The sequence below is a fragment of the Pezoporus occidentalis genome, unplaced genomic scaffold (genome assembly GCF_034315485.1).
Source record: "Pezoporus occidentalis ecotype Australia unplaced genomic scaffold, CSIRO_AGI_Poc_V1 ctg303, whole genome shotgun sequence".
Taxonomy (NCBI): domain Eukaryota; kingdom Metazoa; phylum Chordata; class Aves; order Psittaciformes; family Psittacidae; genus Pezoporus; species Pezoporus occidentalis.
Genome location: NW_026914975.1, coordinates 327,501 through 348,824, shown reverse-complemented (window position 1 = coordinate 348,824; position 21,324 = coordinate 327,501). Strand labels below are relative to the sequence as shown.

At 41.4% G+C, this 21,324-nt stretch overlaps 1 protein-coding gene across 1 annotated transcript in view; it reads right to left on the bottom strand.

The window, feature by feature from the left end:
- Nucleotides 1-21,324, bottom strand: part of WRN (WRN RecQ like helicase) — a 45,455-nt gene that overhangs the window by 2,496 nt on the left and 21,635 nt on the right. Inside the window, 16 exon segments of the mRNA XM_062627645.1 lie at nucleotides 814-1,028; nucleotides 2,039-2,201; nucleotides 3,385-3,510; nucleotides 4,772-4,886; nucleotides 5,759-5,871; nucleotides 6,125-6,203; nucleotides 7,756-7,829; nucleotides 8,006-8,081; nucleotides 10,612-10,706; nucleotides 10,787-10,957; nucleotides 15,337-15,478; nucleotides 16,788-16,880; nucleotides 17,222-17,323; nucleotides 18,521-18,702; nucleotides 19,279-19,456; nucleotides 20,619-20,806. Of these exon segments, the coding sequence (XP_062483629.1) occupies nucleotides 814-1,028; nucleotides 2,039-2,201; nucleotides 3,385-3,510; nucleotides 4,772-4,886; nucleotides 5,759-5,871; nucleotides 6,125-6,203; nucleotides 7,756-7,829; nucleotides 8,006-8,081; nucleotides 10,612-10,706; nucleotides 10,787-10,957; nucleotides 15,337-15,478; nucleotides 16,788-16,880; nucleotides 17,222-17,323; nucleotides 18,521-18,702; nucleotides 19,279-19,456; nucleotides 20,619-20,806 (2,112 nt within the window).

Genomic DNA, 21,324 nt, shown 5'->3' with positions numbered 1-21,324 from the left:
CTTCCCAATGAGTCAGCCTTATGGCATGACACTTTTCTTGTTATCACTTCTATGCCCATCAGTTTCAAGCAACAGAGAAACCCATGAAAGACTCGGACATTTCTAAAGAGGCATTGCCTCTGTTTTTTTCACACTCTTAACTCTTCTGTTGCCTTAGGCTTCTACGCAGGAAGAGAGTTACTTTTCCCCACATCAGGTTGACGATCAGATACCAATGCACACAAGCTAGCCAAGGGCAGAACATGGAATCTGTGGCAATGAAGGATCCAGATTTCCAATTGTTTTTATACTGGGGAGCACAGGGAATTTGAGCTTTTTCCTCCACTGCCCCAGCTACATTAAGTCCAGGATTTTAAAGGGGACCTTTTGCATCCACATCCTGAAGGACTGAACTATAGCAGGAAGCGTTTACCCCCGAGGCCACTGTTAAGCTGCCATTGTGATGGTCTACCATGGTGGACCATCATGTGCCTGATCTCCTTGGGCTGGATGTCCAGGACTTATTATGGTAGAGATGAACTGACAGACCCACATGGCACCTGATTTGATCTCTTCCTGTGTGTATCAGATTACAGCTAAACTGCACAGGTGCAGCCTTCTTCCAAGGTCAAGACTTTGCAAGGGGAACTCTCTGGTTCTGCTGTGAGCACTACTCTCCCAAGGCGGCAGAGGGCAGACTCACTCGAAGCTGACAGAAAGACAAATTGTGAAGATGAGACACTAAGCACTACTGGGAATAGCAAAGGGCTTTTAAGCTGCTCCAAAAGAGGAAACTATTTTCACAAAACCAATTTCATACCTTTTCTTACTAACCTTTGTTTTACTCCACATGGCATCTTCCCTGTTCTCTTGATTTGCTCCTGTTTTTTCCTCCTGCTCTTCTGACCACACCAACATCCTTTTGAAGCCTGACCCATCCCAAGACTTATTTCTGTCCCCTTTCTCCAATAACGCAATAGTCATCCTGATGAGATACAGTTCAATATTTGCAGGAACAAGTTTTCTGATTGCTTGAATTTTAGTGGTGTCTTGGAAAAAAGCATGAATACAATATTAGTTTTTTAATCCTCTTGTCCTGTATTCAGTTGTCTTTCATAAAACACATCATTAAAGCAAAAGATAAAGGCACGGAGAAAGACAATAAATAAAACAGTGGATCGTGAGCTCATGGGATAAATCCCCACCACATTCATTACTATCCTTCAATTTAGTCAAGTATTAGAATTGCCTGCCTTAAACATGCATTTCCTATCAGCCATTTTCTCTTGAAAGGAAGGCTCTATTAGCCTATGCTGAAAAACCTCTCTGTTTTTTAAGTAAAGTGCCATACCAGTCTTCCATTCCAGTGTGGCGCTAAATTTAAAATAGCAATCTGAGAGTCTGGCCAAGCCTGTAACTGCAGCTGAAAAAGACACATTAATCCACAACAGGACAAAAACAATGAAGCCAGCAAGTCCAATCTTGTCAACCTAAGAAATTAAACTACTAGGGCAAGACTGAAGTTTAAGTGACCCAGTCCCAGAATTCTAAGTGAGCACATGGCTGTCTTCAACCTCTGAACTAGCCCATAGCTCCAGCATTAGGAGTAAGAACTACTTTTCCTGCACTTACCAGGTTCTTCATCACAAACAAGTATCTTGAAGTTAAATTGCACCAGGGAAATCCTACAGCTGTTATTCATATTTTTTGTAGATACCAGTACTTACAGGAAGTTTGTCGGGCTGTTTTCCCCAAAGACCCAAGTAAATACAGATTTAAGAAATATCCCAAATCTTTCCAGCAGCCATACAATTGAGAGAAAGGGTTTGTAAAGGGCTACCCTACCCCTCTTCAGCTCTAATGAACCACAGTAGCTTTATTTTACAACATAACCTTGGAAAGAAAGCAATGACCCTGGCCTTGCTGGGCTGTGCCTTGCCACAGCCCTTCCAGAAATGATGGTTTCTACCTGAAGCAGCAGCTGAGCTGTCAGTTTTTCACTCCCTTCATCTGTATGCCATTGTCATGAGAAGCTTCAGAGAAGGGCTGCGATGCTCACCTGACTCAATGGGAGGGTTACGAATAACATCAGAAATCATCTGGTGAACTTCAGGAGTCAAACCTGCTCGCTCCAGGTTGACAGGGTAGCCAGCTTTCAGTGCCTGGAACAGGTGAGTGCCAACCTCAGAAAGAGGTAGAGATCTGCTCTCACTGATAGTCCTCTAGGAAAACAAAGGCAGAAGGGATTGAGATGGCAGAATTGTCACCTCTTAAAACATTTGCCTTGAAGAAAAATATCTCAAATTATCTGCCTAAACTTGTACTTTTCAAGGACAGATTTAACATCCTCCTTGGAAGAACAGGTTTCAAGCTTCTCCCAATTTCTCCTCAGACAATACACATACTATGCATATAAACATCAGGATTAGTGGATACAGAGCATCTTTATAATTATACATTTAATAATTAAACATTTAATTATACCCATTAAGAATTATACAACTGTTCCTTGTTAATTAGTACTTAGATACACTTTTAAATTACGGATTAGCTAACAAGGTTTACCCATGCTCTTGGGAGAGACAAAACAAAACTCAGCACAACTTTAGTTTCCTATTGTAGAATTAAAACTACATCAAAGCAGCTTATAAGGCTCATCTCCATAGGGTACATGGCATGATGCCACTTAGCCACATGCCCCAGAGCATGTCAACAAACTTGGTTGTGACAGGTAACTTGTACTCCACTTTTTTTCTAACAGGTAGACACAGCTCAAATCTGAACTAGAAAGCCACAATAATACACAGCAGTTAAGGCTTCTGTTTTGTGTTGAACCTTCCCAGGAGCTTTGTTTCTTGGCATGGAAGCTTTACGCATGGGTATGGCATATGGAAAGGATAGGGACTTACAACCCAAACCAGAGTTAATGAAATTTATCCCAGTGGTTATTAACCATAAAGATATCCCTTTATTGGGCCCCATGCTTGGTGTTTTTCCATCAAGATCAGGAAATTTTTTCTGTATGTCCTTACTAGTATGAAAAGGCAGAGACAGTATCAGGCAGAACTAACACATGCAATAGAAAAGCATGCTGCTAACTCCACTGAAATAGGGCAGGGTTAGTGACAGAAACATTCTGCCTTAATGCCTGCCAATCTGCATGGGCATCTTAGCAAGTAGGGAGCTGTATCTTACCTCCCTGCATCCCACCTCACAGCAAGCCGTTTCTCATAATTTTACCCATCCATAGCATTAAATTAGATAAGGTACCACTAGCCAGGAAAGTATTTTAAAGTAACCCCACCCCAGAGGATATAAGAGAACTTGCAAATCCCCCTCCTGTAGACAAAGCAACCCCTCCATTAGTTTTCATAAAGGAAGAGACCTCCACAGGGAGTAGCCTACCACAGAGAGATTTTTTTCTTGGAACAGGACATATGTAACATGCTCCGAGGGAGAGAGGGCTCCAGTGTGGTTCCATGGAGATGCTTTTTTCTGATCTTTAGATCCAGATGGAGAGAATGCGTCAGTCTAAGTGAGACAGAGAGAATTAGTAAGAATTATAACCCAGTGACAACCAATGGATCACCCTTCCATACCTGAAGTTACCCAAAAGAGAAACATCAATCAGGTCCATCTCAATGGAGAAACCCAAGTCCACGTTCCACAAAAAAAAAAAAAGAACAGAAACAAAAACAAACCAACCCAAAAAAACCCAACCAACAAAAAAAAAAAACAAAACACAAAAACAAACCCAAAAGAGAATCCAGACAGATGTCCCATCTTAAATGAATAAGCATGGGATTGTTCAAGGGCCATGAAAAAAAACAAAGCAACACAGAAAAACAGCATCTGGGTCAACACAACATCTTAGGTGTTACTCATTACACCCATAAAACCTAATAGTTTTATTCTGATGGAATAAAACTATTTTATCAGCACAAACTGTGTTATTTAGTCTGCTGCATAACATGGGAACTCCTCTGTTTTCATTTTCTGCTTCAAGACAGATTCCTTGAAAAAAGCACCAAATCAGGAATGCTTTTGGTCTCCATTCCTAAATCACAATAGCTTCCTGTGAAGCAGAGTCTTCTCAAACATTACAGAGAAGTAGTATTGCTGCTCTACCTACCTTTTGGACGAGATAAATCCCTTTAACTGTAGATTTAACATAGATATTAAGATCCCCCAAGCAAAGCTGTTTCGTAGTCTCTCTAATCCTCCACTCTGTGGCCCCTCCTCCCTAGTGGTGTGTCTCATCATAGTGACATAGAAACCACTCTACAGAAAGTTTTGCACAGAAGAAAATCGACTGTGAGAAAAGAACCAACATTTCCAACAGCTAGAAATCTAAGCTCTTCAGCCAGGCTTCTAAGGATAAACTTAGAGAAAGCAAAGCCCTGCCCTCCTGGTCTACTGAGTCATTATGATGAAGGAACATCTATACAAATTCGATCTCCAGCCCCAGATCACAATAACAAGCTACAAGCTCTTGGTAACACCTATTGGACTCTCAGCCTGGCCACATGGGTGACCTCTATAAGGTTGTCTTGGACTTCCAGGATGGCCACACTAATCTGGAACATCAGCCACATCCCAGTGACATCCCAATGTCATTGCCAAGGAACACATTCAGATTTGGTGAGAACTCTGTACACAAGGTTAGCAAGCTTCACTCCCACACATGGATGGAATAGCTGGGATATGGACTAACTCTGAAGGACAAATCTGACAGCTACAGACCAAATTACACTAAGGCTCCTGCAAAGTAGCAGACACTCATAATTCATACCTGTAAGCCATTTACTTGGCAGAAATCCTTAATTTCAGCCAGAAGAGGAATCAACATGGTGGATTTTGCTGCAGATACACCATCAATTCTCTTCACATTCTCAACAGTCGTAGGCCTGGTTTAGGATGAATAATAAAAGCTGTGGTAATGTTCTGTGCCAGTGCTTTAAAACATCAGGTGTCTGTCAATGACCTATGCTTGGCACACAGATCTATTATTGAAGACTTGAAAGTGTTATTTCTGTACCTTCATCATCTCTGCAACTATTTAAGTTCACCGCTTCTGCGTCTGAATCATAAAGCTTGACTAGAGCAAAAATATGAAGTTTCTTGCTTACTATTTTGGAGTATCAGTTTTCCACATACATCTTCATTTGCTTTATTACCTCCCAAGAGCACATACCCCAGAGCTCCTACATGGAACAACAACATACACATTCCCCAAGTAATGTTCTCTAGTGCTGTTTAGTAGCTGGAAAAGGCACTTCAGATGCATTATCAACTGAGCTGCTCCACAATACCCCCTCATACAGTGAGAAAAAAAACAAACCAAAAACACATAGTTTTTCCCCCCCTTGCAGTACTTGAGAGCCACACTAAATTGTGCTTATTCTTTTACACCAGTTACCCATACAAGGTAAGGGAGAGCTCCTGACCTGTAGCTGACCCTTAGCAGATAAGGGCATTGTAAAAATTTTTAAGACACAATGGAGAGAAGTAGATGGAATGTAAAGGATTAGTAGAACACACACTTTCGTCCTCTGACTCATCAACCTGACAGGAGGTTTGGACACAGACAAAAACCAAGCCTGATGTCAACTGCTTAACTTATACCAGACAGTGGTCTACAAGGGTATTAAACAGAAATTCTCAAGAGAGCTGTTCCTCTACCCATGAGACACATGCTCCCAACAAGAGCAGAAAGGGGATTTGTGACTTGGCTTGCAACCCCCTCAGTTTGTACAACACGTGCGCATATCCGCTTTACCTTATTCGGGCCATCTCCACCAGGATCTTATTGGTTGCCAAGACAGCTGGAGGAATTACTTTCTCATTAGCTACCTTCTGTCTAGCAGTCAGCAATTTGCCATAGAGAGCAGTCTGTGAAGAGAGCCATATTCTCATAAAACAGCTCTAGATTGATGTAATTAATACAAGAGGAAGAGTTACAGCTTCCCTCATCTTCCCACTAATATACAAAAAAATCTAATCCATCTTAACATATTCAAATCCACTTCTAGGACTTCTATTCAAAACACCTTTTTAATATTAAGAGCAGCCCAAGCCAGCTGCTCCAATATAGGATGACTGTTTTCTGCAATTCACCCATATCCTCCCTCTTCCCAAAACTTGCCTCTAGTTCTTTTTCTTGGGATGAAACAGCAGGTTCTGAAGTCTTCAAAGGAGATCTGAACAACGAGCACTTTGCAACACTATCGAAAAAATAAAGAAGCATGAAACAAGCCTGTGTTAAGATAATTTTATACAGGAACTTTGCACAGGGCTGTAGGAAAGCAGCAGCCCAACCTATTTTGACTTCTGACAGCACCATCAGACTGCAGTCTGGCACCTTGTGCTGGTGCTGCACTCATACAGGAGTTGAGCTGGTTGGGGCAGAATGAGCACTATCCCTAACCTAACAGAAATCCTGTATCTGGTCCCATAACTTGAAAATAGTCCTAATGGACAAAGCTCAAACAGCTGAAATAACACTTTCGTGGGAAAAAAAAAACAACCAAAATCCCCCATCAATATTCCTATCAACAGCTAGATTCTCCTATTGTTAACAAAAACATGTTTTGACAAGCAATTGTCCACTCATAACATTATTCTGACAGTATCCCACAAGAAACACCTTATGTTACACCCCCACAGCTGATAATCTTGGCCAAAAAGAGTTAATAACTTGAAAGACATTAGTAAGAACACAGCTGCTGACCTGTAAGCAGAATTAGCTGATATTACTGCAAGGCACGTCTGCCTAGAAAGCAGCACCACAGCAGAGACTCACATATTTTAGGACATTCACCCCTAATTAGACTGCTGTGATTATACTGCAATTATCTGTTAGCAGTCAAGCTAGGAGTAGGAGCATTCTTCCCTAAGCAAAGGGTGAAATAATACTTGTTTGAATCATAGCTGTCCGCAAAATGATTTTTCTTCACATGGCTGCAGTGGCAATTATTCACTCTAAGTGACATATCCTGTTTTCCAGTCATCTCCCAGCATAAGGCACAAGGATGAATCAAACTGCTCAGAAATGCAAGGTAGGTTTAATCTTAAGCACCACACAAGCCAGGAAAACAAATTACTTGGTCTGCTTTTTGCAAAAGCTTGTTTAATTTCTTTTGACCTGAGGGAGCCTCAACCTCATTCAGTCTTCTCCAAACTAACACAGAAAGGCAGAAACCTACATGCTCATTTACAGCCCCTGCACAAGGCACACAGCTTTAAGAGCAAGTCACAACCTAATAACTATTTTGCTTGAATTATTATTTGCAAACTGCTTGGGAAATAAATGACTCTCCATTGTTACTTTAAGTCATCACAAGTTAAAATTCATTAGTTTCAACCTTCACGTAGAAGAGATTGAAAAAACATGGGCTCAGGAAAATCATTTAATCTAAATCTGCTGTTGCTCCATTTTTAGTGAGCATCTGCTGGTTTTCTTGCCTGGATTTGAAGTAATACCTGTGACAAAGCTGCACTTCGGCCATTAATAAAGCTCACTTTGCCTGTGAAACTGCAAGTACATACAACTTGTCAAAGTCCAAGCCCATTACATGTTGTAATAGTTCAATGTTTTGAAATATAATGCAGTGTACAATAAGTTCTACATGCTTGTCTTTTTTTTTTTTTTAAATACATTAAACCTTTTCACCATCACTTCCCACAAGAGAATGCCGAGTTTAAGCATCCTGAAAACAGTATCCCTACCAATACAGTCAAAATCAGGTAATTCAGTGATATTTTAGAATACTGTACCTGTTAAGCATGTTATCGCTTCCTGGAAGAGTTTCGCCTTTTCTCTCGTATGAAAACATCTCATACAGAGACATCTATAAAAATATAAATAAATAGAAGAACAAAAACAAACAAATGCTGATTTACAATTCTTTTCAGTGAAGTTGTTAGCAGCCAAATATTCTTTTGAAACATTATGAGACACTTGCAAGGTTTCTTGAATACAAGCATGGACAGACCACAGAGTGCAAGAGGGGTGATACACACAGACCTGCTTCACTGGAGACTGTCCTGCTCCTTTCTTAACTGGTGAGCGCTGCATTAAGGGCACAGGTAAAGGTCTGCTGCTGTAAGGAAGTGAATTATATCTTAGTCAGGTCAAAGTTTTTTTAATGGCAGTGTCACTGTACAAATAAAAGTGTGCTAAGCAAACTGATCTGAACTTTGTAAAGGGATATGTTGAGCAAATCAGAAGTTCTTACTGATAAATTATTTTAATCGCCATTCTTGGCGAAAAAACACTGAGGAGCTCAAAGCTTCTCAATACTAAAACTAACAAGAAACAAGAATCTTGTTGGCTGCATCAAAAGGAGTGTGGCTGCATCAAAAGAAGCATGACCAGCAGGTCGAAGGAGGTGATCCTGCTCCTCTACTCTGCTCTTGTGAGACCTCACCTGGAGTATTGTGTACAGTTCTGGCGTCCTCAACATAAAAAGGACATGGAACTGTTGGAACAAGTCCAGAGGAGGGCCACGAGGATGATCAGGGGACTGGAGCCCCTCCCGTATGAAGACGGGCTGAGAAAGTTGGGGCTGTTCAGCCTGGAGAAGAGAAGGCTGCGTGGAGACCTCATACCAGCCTTCCAGTATCTGAAGGGGGCCTGAAGGATGCTGGGGAGGGACTCTTCATTAGGGACTGTAGTGACAGGACAAGGAGTAACGGGTTAAAACTTAAACAGGGGAAGTTTAGATTGAATATAAGGAAGAAGGTGGTGAGGCACTGGAATGGGTTGCCCAGGGAGGTTGTAAATGCTCCATCCCTGGCAGTGTTCAAGGTCAGGTTGGACAGAGCCTTGGGTGACATGGTTTAGTGTGAGGTGTCCCTGCCCATGGCAGGGGGGTTGGAACTAGATGATCTTAAGGTCCCTTTCAACCCAAACCATTCTGTCAGTCTATGATTATGGAAGAAACAAAGATTTTTGTGACAACACCTGAAAGATTCATTTTTTAAAGACTCCATTACTAGAGAAAAAAAAACAGGACCAACTTTCTGGCTTACACTAAGCATACAGCTTTCCCTGTTGCTTATGTTTAATAACCAGCATTTTTTGACAGCTAGACAGCAGCTGAGAGTGCCACAACAGTAGAACATTAAAAGACAAAAGAAAATTGCTACTTTGTCTTTACCCAGTTTTGGTTTTGAGCAACAGTCTAGACACCGAAACAGGCTCTTAAGGCCAGCTCTGAAGAACTCTATTCTAATACTATTTCTTGCCACAGCAAAGCCTCTGCAACCTCCAGTTCATTACCTTTCACTTCACTTCTGTGTGTGCAGAACAACACAACACTGCTTATTAAATATACCCAGAAACAAAGAATTACAAGAAAATCTTCATGTTATTTTCTTGGAGCTCTATCATCTGATGGCAAATACCTGGCCACCACTGAAAAAGTACCCTACTTTTGCAGACATACTCACCAGGTCTTTAAGCAGTTTAAATTTCACAGAAATACACAAAGTGTTAGAGATCTGCACTGAATCAATTCTGCTTGAACCAAAAGCTTTCCCATTTCATTCTCAGCTTAAATGTTATGAAAAGTAGGTCAGGTGCATAACTGAGAAAAGTTGCTAGCTGCTCTGTTTCAAGTCTCATGGTATAACTCATCAGCATTAGGAAGAACATCAGCCTTGATGGATTTTCCTCTCCTGTTTCTTGTCTTCAGCTGGTTACTTTCTCCATGAGGATGCACTGCTACAACATACTTCCAGGCTACCCAGAAGGCACCCATTTTCTGAGTAGATCAAGTACATTCACTACATTCTCCACTAACTTTCCCAGTTACACAACCACACCATTTGTCCGATTTAAGCTGCTAAGACGTCACTTTTCATACCAGCAGTCAAAGGTGTTTATCCAAGCACTCACAGTAACTTCTTTAGCTCAGAATCACAGAATGGTTTGGGTTGGGAAGGATCTTAAGATCATCTAGTTCCAACCACCCTACCATGGGCAGGGATGCCTCACAGTAGACCATGTTGCCCAAGGCTCTGTCCAGCCTGGCCTTGAACACTGCCAGGGATGAAGCATTTACCACTTCTTTGGGCAACCTGTGCCAGTGCCTCACCACCCTCACAATAAAGAATTTCTTCCTGATATCTAACCTGTACTTCCCTTGTTTCAGTATAAACCCATCACCCCTTGTCCTGTCACTACAGTCCCTGAGGAAGGGTCCTTCACCAGTATCCTTGTAGGCCCCCTTCAGATACTGGAAGGCTGCTCTGAGGTCTCCATGCAGCTTCTCTTCTCCAGGCTGAACAGCCCCAGTCTTCTCAGCCTGTCTTTGTATGGGAGGTCCTCCAGCCCCTGAACATCCCTGTGGCCCTCCTCTGCTCTGGCCTTGCTTCAAAAGCTCCATGCCCTTCTTATGTTGAGGACACCAGAACTGCACACAGAACTTCAAGTGGGGTCTCATGAGACCAGAGTAGAGGAGCAGCTGTATTTTTGTATAATGCTACAAATCAGGGATAGTTATGGCTGGAAACTTCAAGTGCAGAAGTCTTTTGTCCAACCTAGCCATCTCCAGAAGCAGACTCCAGAAACTGATCTGGTGTTATACTGATTGAAAAAAGGGCTAAAGAGAACACATGTACAATTACCTTCTAGGTGGTCTCTGAAGGTTAAGGTCTTCACTGGAGTGTAGTAGAAGACTTGGATTTGAGTCAGATTCAGCTTTTAACAGCCAATTTCTACCCTGGAGGAAATAAACCTCATGGCTTAAATACAGCTTACTGCGATAAGCTTTTGATGGGTAAGTTTCACAACAAAAGGTACCTTCTGGGTAAGCACGCATGTGGTTGCAAAGATGTTATGCTTAGAGACTTCTTTGAGGAACCCTTCCATTATCAGCTGTTGGCAGAGTGATTTCCACCAGTTCTCTGGCCACTCTTTTCCACTACCAAAGAGAGGGTGTCTTCGGTATCTGTTTGGCAAGCGTTGAGAACTCTGGAATTAGAGAAAGAACTGCTTAGACTTCCCCAGTCCTTATGGAAGTTTCCAATATATCCAGTAAACCAGAAATCCAAGATTCAAGGATCATGTCATCAAGAATACTTCTCCATAGAAGAACTTTAAAGAAAAGTCCCAAGCCAAAATAGTTATTCAAGCTTCCATAATACCCACTACAATAACCACACATACAGCACCTCGCTAGGAGCATAAAACATGCCTATTGCCTCGGTTATGTCACAGTTCATGAAACTGAAGAGCAGTTTTACCTCTAGTACCCTAACCCACTCCTGTGCTTTCTGCCAAGGCTGTGACAAGATCATGACTTTCTTTTGCAGCAAGACCCCAGACAAACCTACATGTAGATCACAGAACTATGAAAACAACTCCCTTCATGTATGGAGAAAATTACAGAAACAACACAGCCATCCATGCCAATGAAGAAATTTATCTAGTAGTTTGCATTCAGCCAGTTCAGGTCAGTGTTACATTAACTTACCCATTCTAGTTTTATTTAAAAAGGTGTACAGAGGTAAAAATAAGTTGATAAACCCTGTTTAAATCCCAGGACAGGGACACAAAAGCCAGAAGCAGGCTCACTATGCATCTGCTCTACTCTTCCTCATTGCAAAGTGTTTTCTGTTTGGTTGGGTTTTTGTTTTAAACAGTTGCTATTTACCTGTCTCATACCACTGATTCAGACTCTAAAAAAGCTGATTAGCTCCTGTCTGTTTGATTCTCACCACCCCCTGAACTCATGGCCCAACGGGATGAGAACAGGATAAAGCCTCTTTCACAGGAGAAGCTCTCGGCATGAGCCTGAAAAGTTGGTAACTTCTCTGAAACAGCGAAATAACAGGGGATCACACATTAGGGAAGTAGAAGACTCTTGAACAGAAATAAGTTTCTATTTATTGCTAGCATATGAAATCAACAGCAAGGCAGGCTTCAGACCCTGTTATTTGTAGACTTGCTGAATCCCTCTCCACTGAGGAAACTCCCATCTCCAGGGATACAGTAAGGAACAATTTGAAGAACTTCAGACAGTCAAAGAGCTGCTACCCTGCATACATAGCAAGAGAGGATTGTTTAAGACCTCTAGCAACAAGGGATAGAAGCTGGAGCAGCCAGGCACAGGCAAGAGTGACTCAGTTTGCTGGTGGATGGGACCAGGGCAGAGTACTGATGGTGAGCACAAGGGAGTAATCTAATCTGCTGGCAAAGAGAAAGCACCAAGTCGTATGTCCTCTTCTAGAAGCCCTCACTCAACTTTTAATACACATTAAAGGAAGACTTACACTTAACACTATAACTGAGCTTCCAGTTATACAAATTACAATAATTACTCCAATGGTGCCACATTTTCAGAGCATGGTTGACTTGAAATTAAACAATAGAAATAATTATAAAAAGAATAAGCTGCAAAACAGTACTGTTTGTGTCCATGTTTGGGCTCAGGATCACAGAATCACAGAATGCCTTGGGTTAGAAAAGGCCTTAAGATCATCTAGTTCCAACCCCCTGCCATGGGCAGGGATGCCTCCAGACCATGTCACCCAAGGCTCTGTCCAACCAGCCTTGAACACCACCAGGGATGGAGCATTCACCAGTTCTTTAGGCAACCTGTGCCAGTGCCTCACCACCCTCACAGTAAAGAACTTCTTCCTTATACTGAACCTGATATAAGGTTAGATATCTAAGACATATATAAGATATATATCTTTCCTGTTTCAATTTAAACCCATCACCCCTTATCACTACAGTCCCTGTTGAAAAGCCCCTCTCCAGCATCCTTGCAGGCTCCCTTCAGATACTGGAAGGCTGCTCTGAGGTCCCCCATGCAGTTTCTCTTCTCCAGGCTGAACAGCCCCAACTTTCTCAGCCTGTCTTCATACGGGAGGGGGCTCCAGTCCCCTGATCATCCTCGTGGCCCTCCTCTGGACTTGCTCAACAGCTCCATGTCCTTCTTACGTTGAGGACACCAGAACTGCACGCAATACACCAAGTGGGGTCTCACGAGAGCAGAGTAGAGGGGCAGGATCACCTCCTTCGACCTGCTGGTCACGCTCCTTTTGACACAGCCAGTATGCAGGTGGCTTCTCGGCTGTGAGCACACACTGAAGACAGCTCATGTTGAGTTTCTTACCGACCAACACCCCTAAGTCTTTCTCTGCAGGGCTGCTCCAAATCACGTTTGTGCCCAACCTGCAGCTGTGACTGGGATTTCCATGACCCAGATGTAGGACCTTGCACTTGGCTTGGTTGAACTTCATAAGGTTGGCATTGGCCACGTCTCAAGCATGTCAAGGTCCTTCTAGATCCCATTCCTTCCCTCCAACATATCAACCAAACCACACAGCTCAGTCTCATCAGCAAACATGCTGAGGGTGCTTGATCCCACTGTCTATGCCACCAAAGATGTTTAACAGGATTGGTCCCAACACCAACCCCTGAGAGACAATACTTGTTACCCATACCCATGTGGACACTGAGCTGTTGACCGCAACAATCTGCATGCGGCCACCCAGCTAATTCTTTCCTAATTCCATCCTAATTCCAGCAGGTGTCCATCCATCTATCAAATTGATGTCTCTCTAGTTTAGAGACAAGGATGTCGTGCAGGACAGTGTCAAATGCTTTGCAGAAGTCCAGGTAGATGACATCAGCTGGATCATCATTTAAAACTTGCTTAGGACTGACCAACAGAAGCCAAATGGCAAATGCAGCTTTGTACAAATGACTAAATGCTAGAGACACTACCGTAAGCCACTTGCAACCAGTCACTGAGACTACTAGTAACAGAGTAATTGTTGAAATAAGTACAAATTCCCATGTTTGCTGATAAAAGAAGGCCTTAAAGAGTTGCATATTCTTGTTTGTTTAGCAAGGTTAGTGTAGTATTTCTGTCAATGAAGCTTTAACTCAGTTTCCCGGAGGACCTTCTTCTCTTTCACGGAAGGCTCAGCATCCGTATCTTAAATGAATCATGGTCTCCCTTGTAGTCCAGCCAAAGACTGTTGGAGGCCACCTGACCTTTTCAAAAACATACTCCTAACTGAGGAGCAACATGAATTATCCATATACTATACACAAACTCTTAAAACAACATACCAGTCAGCCTCAGACAGATGTAGCACAAACTTATGGTGGTATTTCATACTCTTGTTCTAAAGTATATATTGATGCAACAAAGTAAGGAAACTAGGTTTTTTAAATTGCATTAACATAGAAAAGGGTATTCTTGTAGACAGCAAAGTTATTCTCTATTTATAGTGCACATTTGGCATCAGCCTCACTTCTTCCCGTACTGTCAAATAAATGAACAATCATGACTACATTAAGATCTATAACAACATTTTTTTCCCCTAGGCACACTTGTGTGACAATTGGCAACTCCCTATTGTTATTCAAAGGAATGAAGAGGGACATGATTCACTCAGTTTTATCAAGTACTACAGGTGATTTTTTTCCCCTGGGTTATAAACTTAAAAAGTGATTCTGTTCTTCCTCTTGTATTTTATTTCTAGTGAGTTTCTTGCCTACTATTTACGAAGCACTCTAAAAAAAGGTACGTAGAAACAATTTATATTCATTCCAGTATCCTGCTTCCTATCTTACTACTTCAAGTCAGCCACTAGAACAAAGCTAGAGGGCAAGGCATCGTTTGCTTTATTCAAACATAAACCAACTAATTACCAAGCAAAGATGAGTTTATTCTTCATGCAGAAAAAGCTATTCATTTCAGGATAATGGAAATCATGCATCTTCATTAGAAAAAAAAAAAAAACAAACCACCAAAAAACTACTTAGTTACTTCCAGGATAACATCAAACTTGCTACAAAGCAAACAAAACCTCAAGCCTTCAAGGAAGAGGTTTAGAATCCCTGCCAATACTTGGGCTGGCATTCATGTGTTGAACAGACAGCTGTCAGTTATCAACACAAAACGACCTACCAAATACAGGACAGCTCCACACAAGAAAATAGCAGGTACTATTTCTAACCTGAACTCTTAGGCCATAAAGTGCTGAACATTTCCATTTCGTTCCTAAAAAAACAAATCTAAGAGGGCAAGAGTTTGAAGGTAGAAACTGTTCCTTTGCTGTACATGCACATAATTAAATACAACATGTATTCAGGTTCACTACTTTTATGGCTGTTGCCCTAAAGAAAAAAAGCTAGTTTACTGCGTGGAGAGCGCTGCTGAACTCTCTACAGATACCCAGCTCTCTGAGAAAGAGTTACTAAATAAATGTGTGTATACACACTTTTAGATGCATGTACATCAAAGTACTGTTTGGTATATCAATAAAAAGGGACACCTATCAGTTCCTCCACTCTCAGAACACATACAAAAGGTTTTTATTATCACTTACAGACCCTCGAAGAAACAGGATGGGAACTTTAGTTCCAAACTTCTCCTCCAGAGTGCTCACTGCAGACAGCAGCTGATATGCTTGCTTCCCAAAGTCCTGTAAACCACCTTCAAATTCACCGGGAACTGCAAAACAAGACACCCTGAAACACACAAAAAAACCCAAGTTGAACACACATACAAATCAAGTCCACTCTCTTGGTTTGAAATATCAAGTGATAATTAAACAAAATACACACTTCAAGTTACATGAATATAAACAATTGAACACATTTAAGTGTAAGAACTAGGACTAAAAAATGAGAAAAGGAAAAAGTCAAAATCACTTGTGGTTAACACAGCTGCCCAAAAATACAATAAGCAGTTCTTCATGGTACTTGCTGTGACAGAAAAACCTTGACTCAGCAATCTCCTGAATTTAGTATTTTAATATATGGACCGTTTTAGATACACAAGACATTTCTTTAATTGCACCCAATAGCAAAGACTTTCTTTGGCTGCTTTTTTAGGTAACAAAGGGGATAAAAACAGAAGGCAAGAGCAACACCATTAATGCATTTCAAGGGTTTATTAATACCTTTATTGACTCAAAGAAATCATTGAAGAGTTATTAGCACAAATCATTTCTCAGAAGGAGAAAAAGGACAGTGATTTATGGCATCTGATTTCAGTTCCACAACACAAATTCACTATGCAGCTCTTTCAGTGGCACAGCAGCATGTGTTTGAAATGTGTTTCACAGGATTGAAATTATGATCTCTCAAGTTCTCTTCTTCTTTAGTTTTAGTAGAGGCCAGGCAAAGATGTTTCATCCTTGAGCATACAGGACATGTAACTGAATTGATAATTTTTTTCCAGAAGACAGAAAAGCCTAACATCTTGTCTCAGATCAAAAAGCATCAGGCTAACAGCAAGAACAAAGAACCTTTTATTATAAACTTCAGGGAAAGCATGTACATTCACACAGGAGAACCCAAAAGCGATTCTGCTTATACCTGTGTGACTGCTGACCCCTGGGCTTCCTTTCAGCACACCTATGAGATTATCAGCAGTGCTAGAAAGAACATGCTGGAAGAGGAGAACAACTCCCTTTAATTTAACCTTAGACATGTGGTATCACACTCCACTTATGGGTGGGGATTTTTAGGGATTAATTACCTAGCAGGTCTTAAACTGATGAACAGAAGTGTATCTCACAGCTTAACTCTGAACTTTTTTAGGAACTGTCACCATCCTTTGTTAATAGGCTTTCCCACAGTCTAGTTTCAAGCTGCCTCATGGCTTGCTCAACCATTTAGGAGAAGGTTAAAGACAGTTTTTCAGAGATAAACTTTAGGCTGAACATCTGCAAGATCAGGTGCACAAAAAGTCAATTCTTCCAGATTATTTGCCTCATAAATCAGCCTGAGAGAATGTAAAGTCTTATATCAGTCTTCAGGGAAGAAAGCTTACCTGGACCTGCAGTTATCACAGCAATCTCCTGTACCCATGATGCCAGAAGAAACCTTTCGGAGTTGTTTGTCTTCAAAATGAGACAGAATAATTCTATCCAAGGGAATGTAAGGAATTAAATAAAAGACCAAGAATTTACACATTAAATTTACTGCAGAAAACAGAGTTGAAACTAGCATCATTAGTTAATTCACTGGGGAGCCAATTATTTGGCCTTGATTCCTCTAAAGAAAGATTGGGATTTTTTTGAACAGTAAATAAGGAAATACTTGATGAATATGTATAAATATGCTGAAGGCTGTATTTTTTGATAACTGCTACTTCATATAAAACATGCTTGCAGAGCACATGGTCAATATAAGATGCCTCGTGGTTACAACCTCCAGTCAAAACTGACTCAAATGACAAAGCATTAAATAGATTCTAGTACTTACTTCCTCCTGCAGCTATTTGACACCAGATACTTCCCTATTTTTCCCAACATCTTCAGTTTGTACAAACGGAAATCTTCATTGCGTATCTCGCTCAGAAGATGTCTGTCAGTCAAAAGGAAAATAGAGCAGCCTTAAACATGACCACTCTTCCCCTGTCCCACACTAAAAATGAAACATGCCAGACCTCTGCCTAAGTCAAATTCACCAGAAACAGCTAGAAAATCCTGTCAAAACCAGACCCAAACTGCCTGCCTATTTCTCCACAGGCTTGATTCTTATAGCTCAGAGAATGCTCAGAAGAGTGCCTTATTCATATTCCTCTAAGTATGACCATTATTCAAAACAGGAGAGGCTTCTTCCAACTCCACAGGCTACTAAGCTTCAGAAATCCATGGCAAAAAAGAAGAGGAGGAAGGAAAGGGCAGAGAGCATTGTGAGAGGGCATTTTCTGTGTCTCTAGTTTTCCAGACTCTGGCATGTTCTCACCAATGCTACTGCCACATTACAGAGTATGTCAGGATAGTCTTTAAGAAACATAAAGGTTGCCTGATTTTATATAATTTATAGTAATCACTAGAAGCAATCAACTGAGAAAATACACTGGGAGTACTGGAAAGGTATATGGAACACTTGCTCTGCCCATGCTCCGAGCTGCTGTGTGAGCCAAACCTGAGCTATTATCTGCACCACACTCACTGTGCCACATGGCATCAAAACCAAACCAAAACCACAGGTGTCGGGCAGCTCATTAACATAGCTTCACCATTTCAGCTCAAAAGTTGAGCAAAGCAAGTTTCTGCCTGCCCAGAAAAAAAAAGTATAGATTTCACAGATGCTGGCAGCATGCTGACAAGCTCAAATGACTGAGTACCGACACTTCTGTGGTCCTGCAACAACCATGGACAAAATTAACAGGAGACTCCTACAACCAGGACTCCTCCACCCAGAATAAAAAAGAGAATACATATTTCTCCATTTAGACATGCTTAATTCTACAGCATTGGCACTCTTAGGGGTGATGATGGGTCTAAAACCAGGCCAGATAATTTATAAGACAAGTGACCACATTTTGTCACTGGCTGCCTTGCAAAGCTTCAAGAAAGCAGAACTGGAACAAGGACAAACTAACATTAGTGCACTTGTGGACTACCTTCTGGAAGTACGTCATACTTCGTACTGTGTGTATGCAGGAAAGGACTTGGAACCATTCTGAAAAATACATCACATCTTCAACAAAACCCACCCTGCTCCTCTATGCTTTGGCTGTTTGTGTCAAAGCAGCTGTTTACAGTCATTTACCTGTTGAAAGCCAAGTCTGATGCAGTCCACAAGACATGACAAGCAGCAGGAAGCCCATCACGACCAGCTCTCCCAATTTCTTGGTAATAGGATTCCATTTCCTTAGGGGCACCATAATGAATAACCATCCGGATATCTGCTTTATTGATGCCCATTCCAAATGCCACTGTGGCTACAACACACTACAAAACAGGAGTCACACACAGGAAGTTTTGAAATGAGCATCAGGAATATGCCTCGCTTAATGCTCATATACTTGGTGACAAGTTTTTGCCATGGACTCAAAGTTAAGCCTAAATTACAGTGGCTTCCAACTCACACTTAACTTTCACAGTACTACCATTAAGTCTGATTCTGGTCAGAGTATGAGCATAGGAATATAAACATGACAGTGATCATGTGTAGAGGCAAATCCTAGAGTGGTTTCAAGCAGTTATTCTCAAACAGCAAGCATAAAAACCTATCTATCTTGAAGGGTAACACAAGCGTAACTGTGCCTGCTTTGGAGGAAAGCAGTTCACAGAACTGATGATATTGTTCCAACTACCACTATTTTCCTCAGATGCCACACATTTTTAAGAGACTTACTGAAGGAATTTGAAGCATCAGCCAGGAATCCTATTACTGTCAGCTTAGACCAGCAATTTCTTTGCCCAGAATTGGAGACAAATGGCAAACATGCTGACATTCCCAAATTCTTTCCTCTGCCAGAAACTACAGTTATAAATAGGACCAAGTGGATTTAGTTTCCTACATACCTGAATTTCATCCCTCATGAACTGGTGATGGACCTCTCTCCTTTGCTTGATTCCCATACCAGCATGGTATGCACAACAGGCCACACTGAGTTTCATCAATTCAGACACAACCTGTTCGGTGGCCTTTCTGGAAGGGCAGTAGATGATAGTAGGCCCTTCAAACTCGTATGCAGAACTGCTGGAAGTAATAGCAACATGTAAAGACACAGAAGAAGCCACTCTTCCACTAAATGTCTGACTGGACCTAGTTGAAAAGGCAATATAGCAGTTGGAGATACAGAAATTTAAACATATTTTTAAATGGTCCACTCATACACAAATAGTCTGTCCTTTGGAAAAAAGGACTTGGAAGTTACTTAGCATCATAGAGTAGTTTAGGTTGGAAGGGACCTTAAAGCTCATCCAGTTCCAAGTCCCTGCCACGGGCAGGGACACCTTCCGCTAGACCAAGTCACTCCAAGCCCCATCCAGCCTGGCCTTGAACACTGCCAGGGATGGGGCAGCCACAGCTTCTCTGTGCAACCTGTGCCAGCACCTCACCACTCTCACAGGCAGCAACTTCTTCCTAAAATCTCATCTCAATCTCCCCTCTGTCAGTTTAGAGCCCTTCCCCCCCTTGCTCTGTCATTACAGGCTCTTGGAAAAAGTCCCTCTCCACATTTCTTGTGGGCCCCATTGGTACTCTTAAGTTTACCTTGCAAAGTGCACAAGATTTTGGTCTCTAGAAGGAGCAGAATAAGACCTCCCAATTTCCTTTTACAACTTTTACAGCTGGCACTTTTGAAAGGACTACATTTATGTAACTAGGTACAAATGAGCGATAAAAATTCATGTATATTGCTGTAAAGGCACACACTGTAGCTTGCAAGAAGCAGAACAGGACCAGAATGGGTACACCACTGGGTCTGCTAACAGAGAAGAACTGCAATTAGTTTTAAGGGAAAAAAAAAAAAAATAAAATCAATAAAAATCTTACCACGGATTTGTAGCAGACTCATGCACCTTTTGTGCAACACTTTATGGACAGTTACACACCAGCCAATTCATCATATTCATTCTAATTGCTACAGCAGGTCCTCTGAGGATCAAATAATGCCAAAAATCCTCAAGTAAGAAATATGCAGGCAGCAGGGGTCCATCACTCCTTGCCTTAAAAGCCTTACTTAACTTGGGAGTGGAGGGTGGGCACAAGTGATATCAGCATGATATCAGAGCCACACAATGGAGGAAGCCCAGGCTCTTCCTCACCAAATCAGATTAAGACTGCTACCAATTCTTAGTACACACTACCTTAACTCCAAAATACTCAATTATATCTGAACACAGGCTTAAATCCTTACCTTCCTTTCCTAATAAGGAACTGCTTCAAATCCCTAAGAATATTTCCACTTTGTTGTCCAACTTCCAAGTACAGATTAGGTCTGTCAAAACTGGTACATGTGACCTGGGGATTCTTCAGTTTCAGACAATTCACTATGTCCTCCCTAATCGATGGACTTGCGGTTGCAGTTAAAGCAACAATGGGAACCTACAGTGAAAAGTGAAAGTCTAAGACCTCTTGGATTTTTGTTTTAAACAAGGAAAATCATGAGTTAAAACTGAAATAAGATGTAAACAGGCACCTTTATCTGCTGACAATGACTGGATCAGCTCAGCTACTTGAAAAATATAGTTATTATTTAGCTTCCTAGACCTTTGGTCAACACTGTTCAGGAGAGCAGACAGGGACAGAAAGAACACTTGAAATACAAAGTTTTACTGTGAATGTGTGTTTTCTTTAGTTAAATCTTCAATTAGTCTACAGTCATTTTCTGAGATGGCTAGCTAAGTTTAGGGAACACAGGACAACACTTACAAGAAGAGTGTGGAACATTCAGATCTAAGTTTTTGAGGTTTTACTATAAATTCTTGGAGAATGTCTAGAAATCACAGTTGCATGTTCTTACAAGCCACTGAGCTAACCAGTTTAGAAAACATCCCTCAGTATTAAACCAGAAGCTTAGGGACATCATCTTAGACAGCACAGGAATCCAAAGTAATCTAATT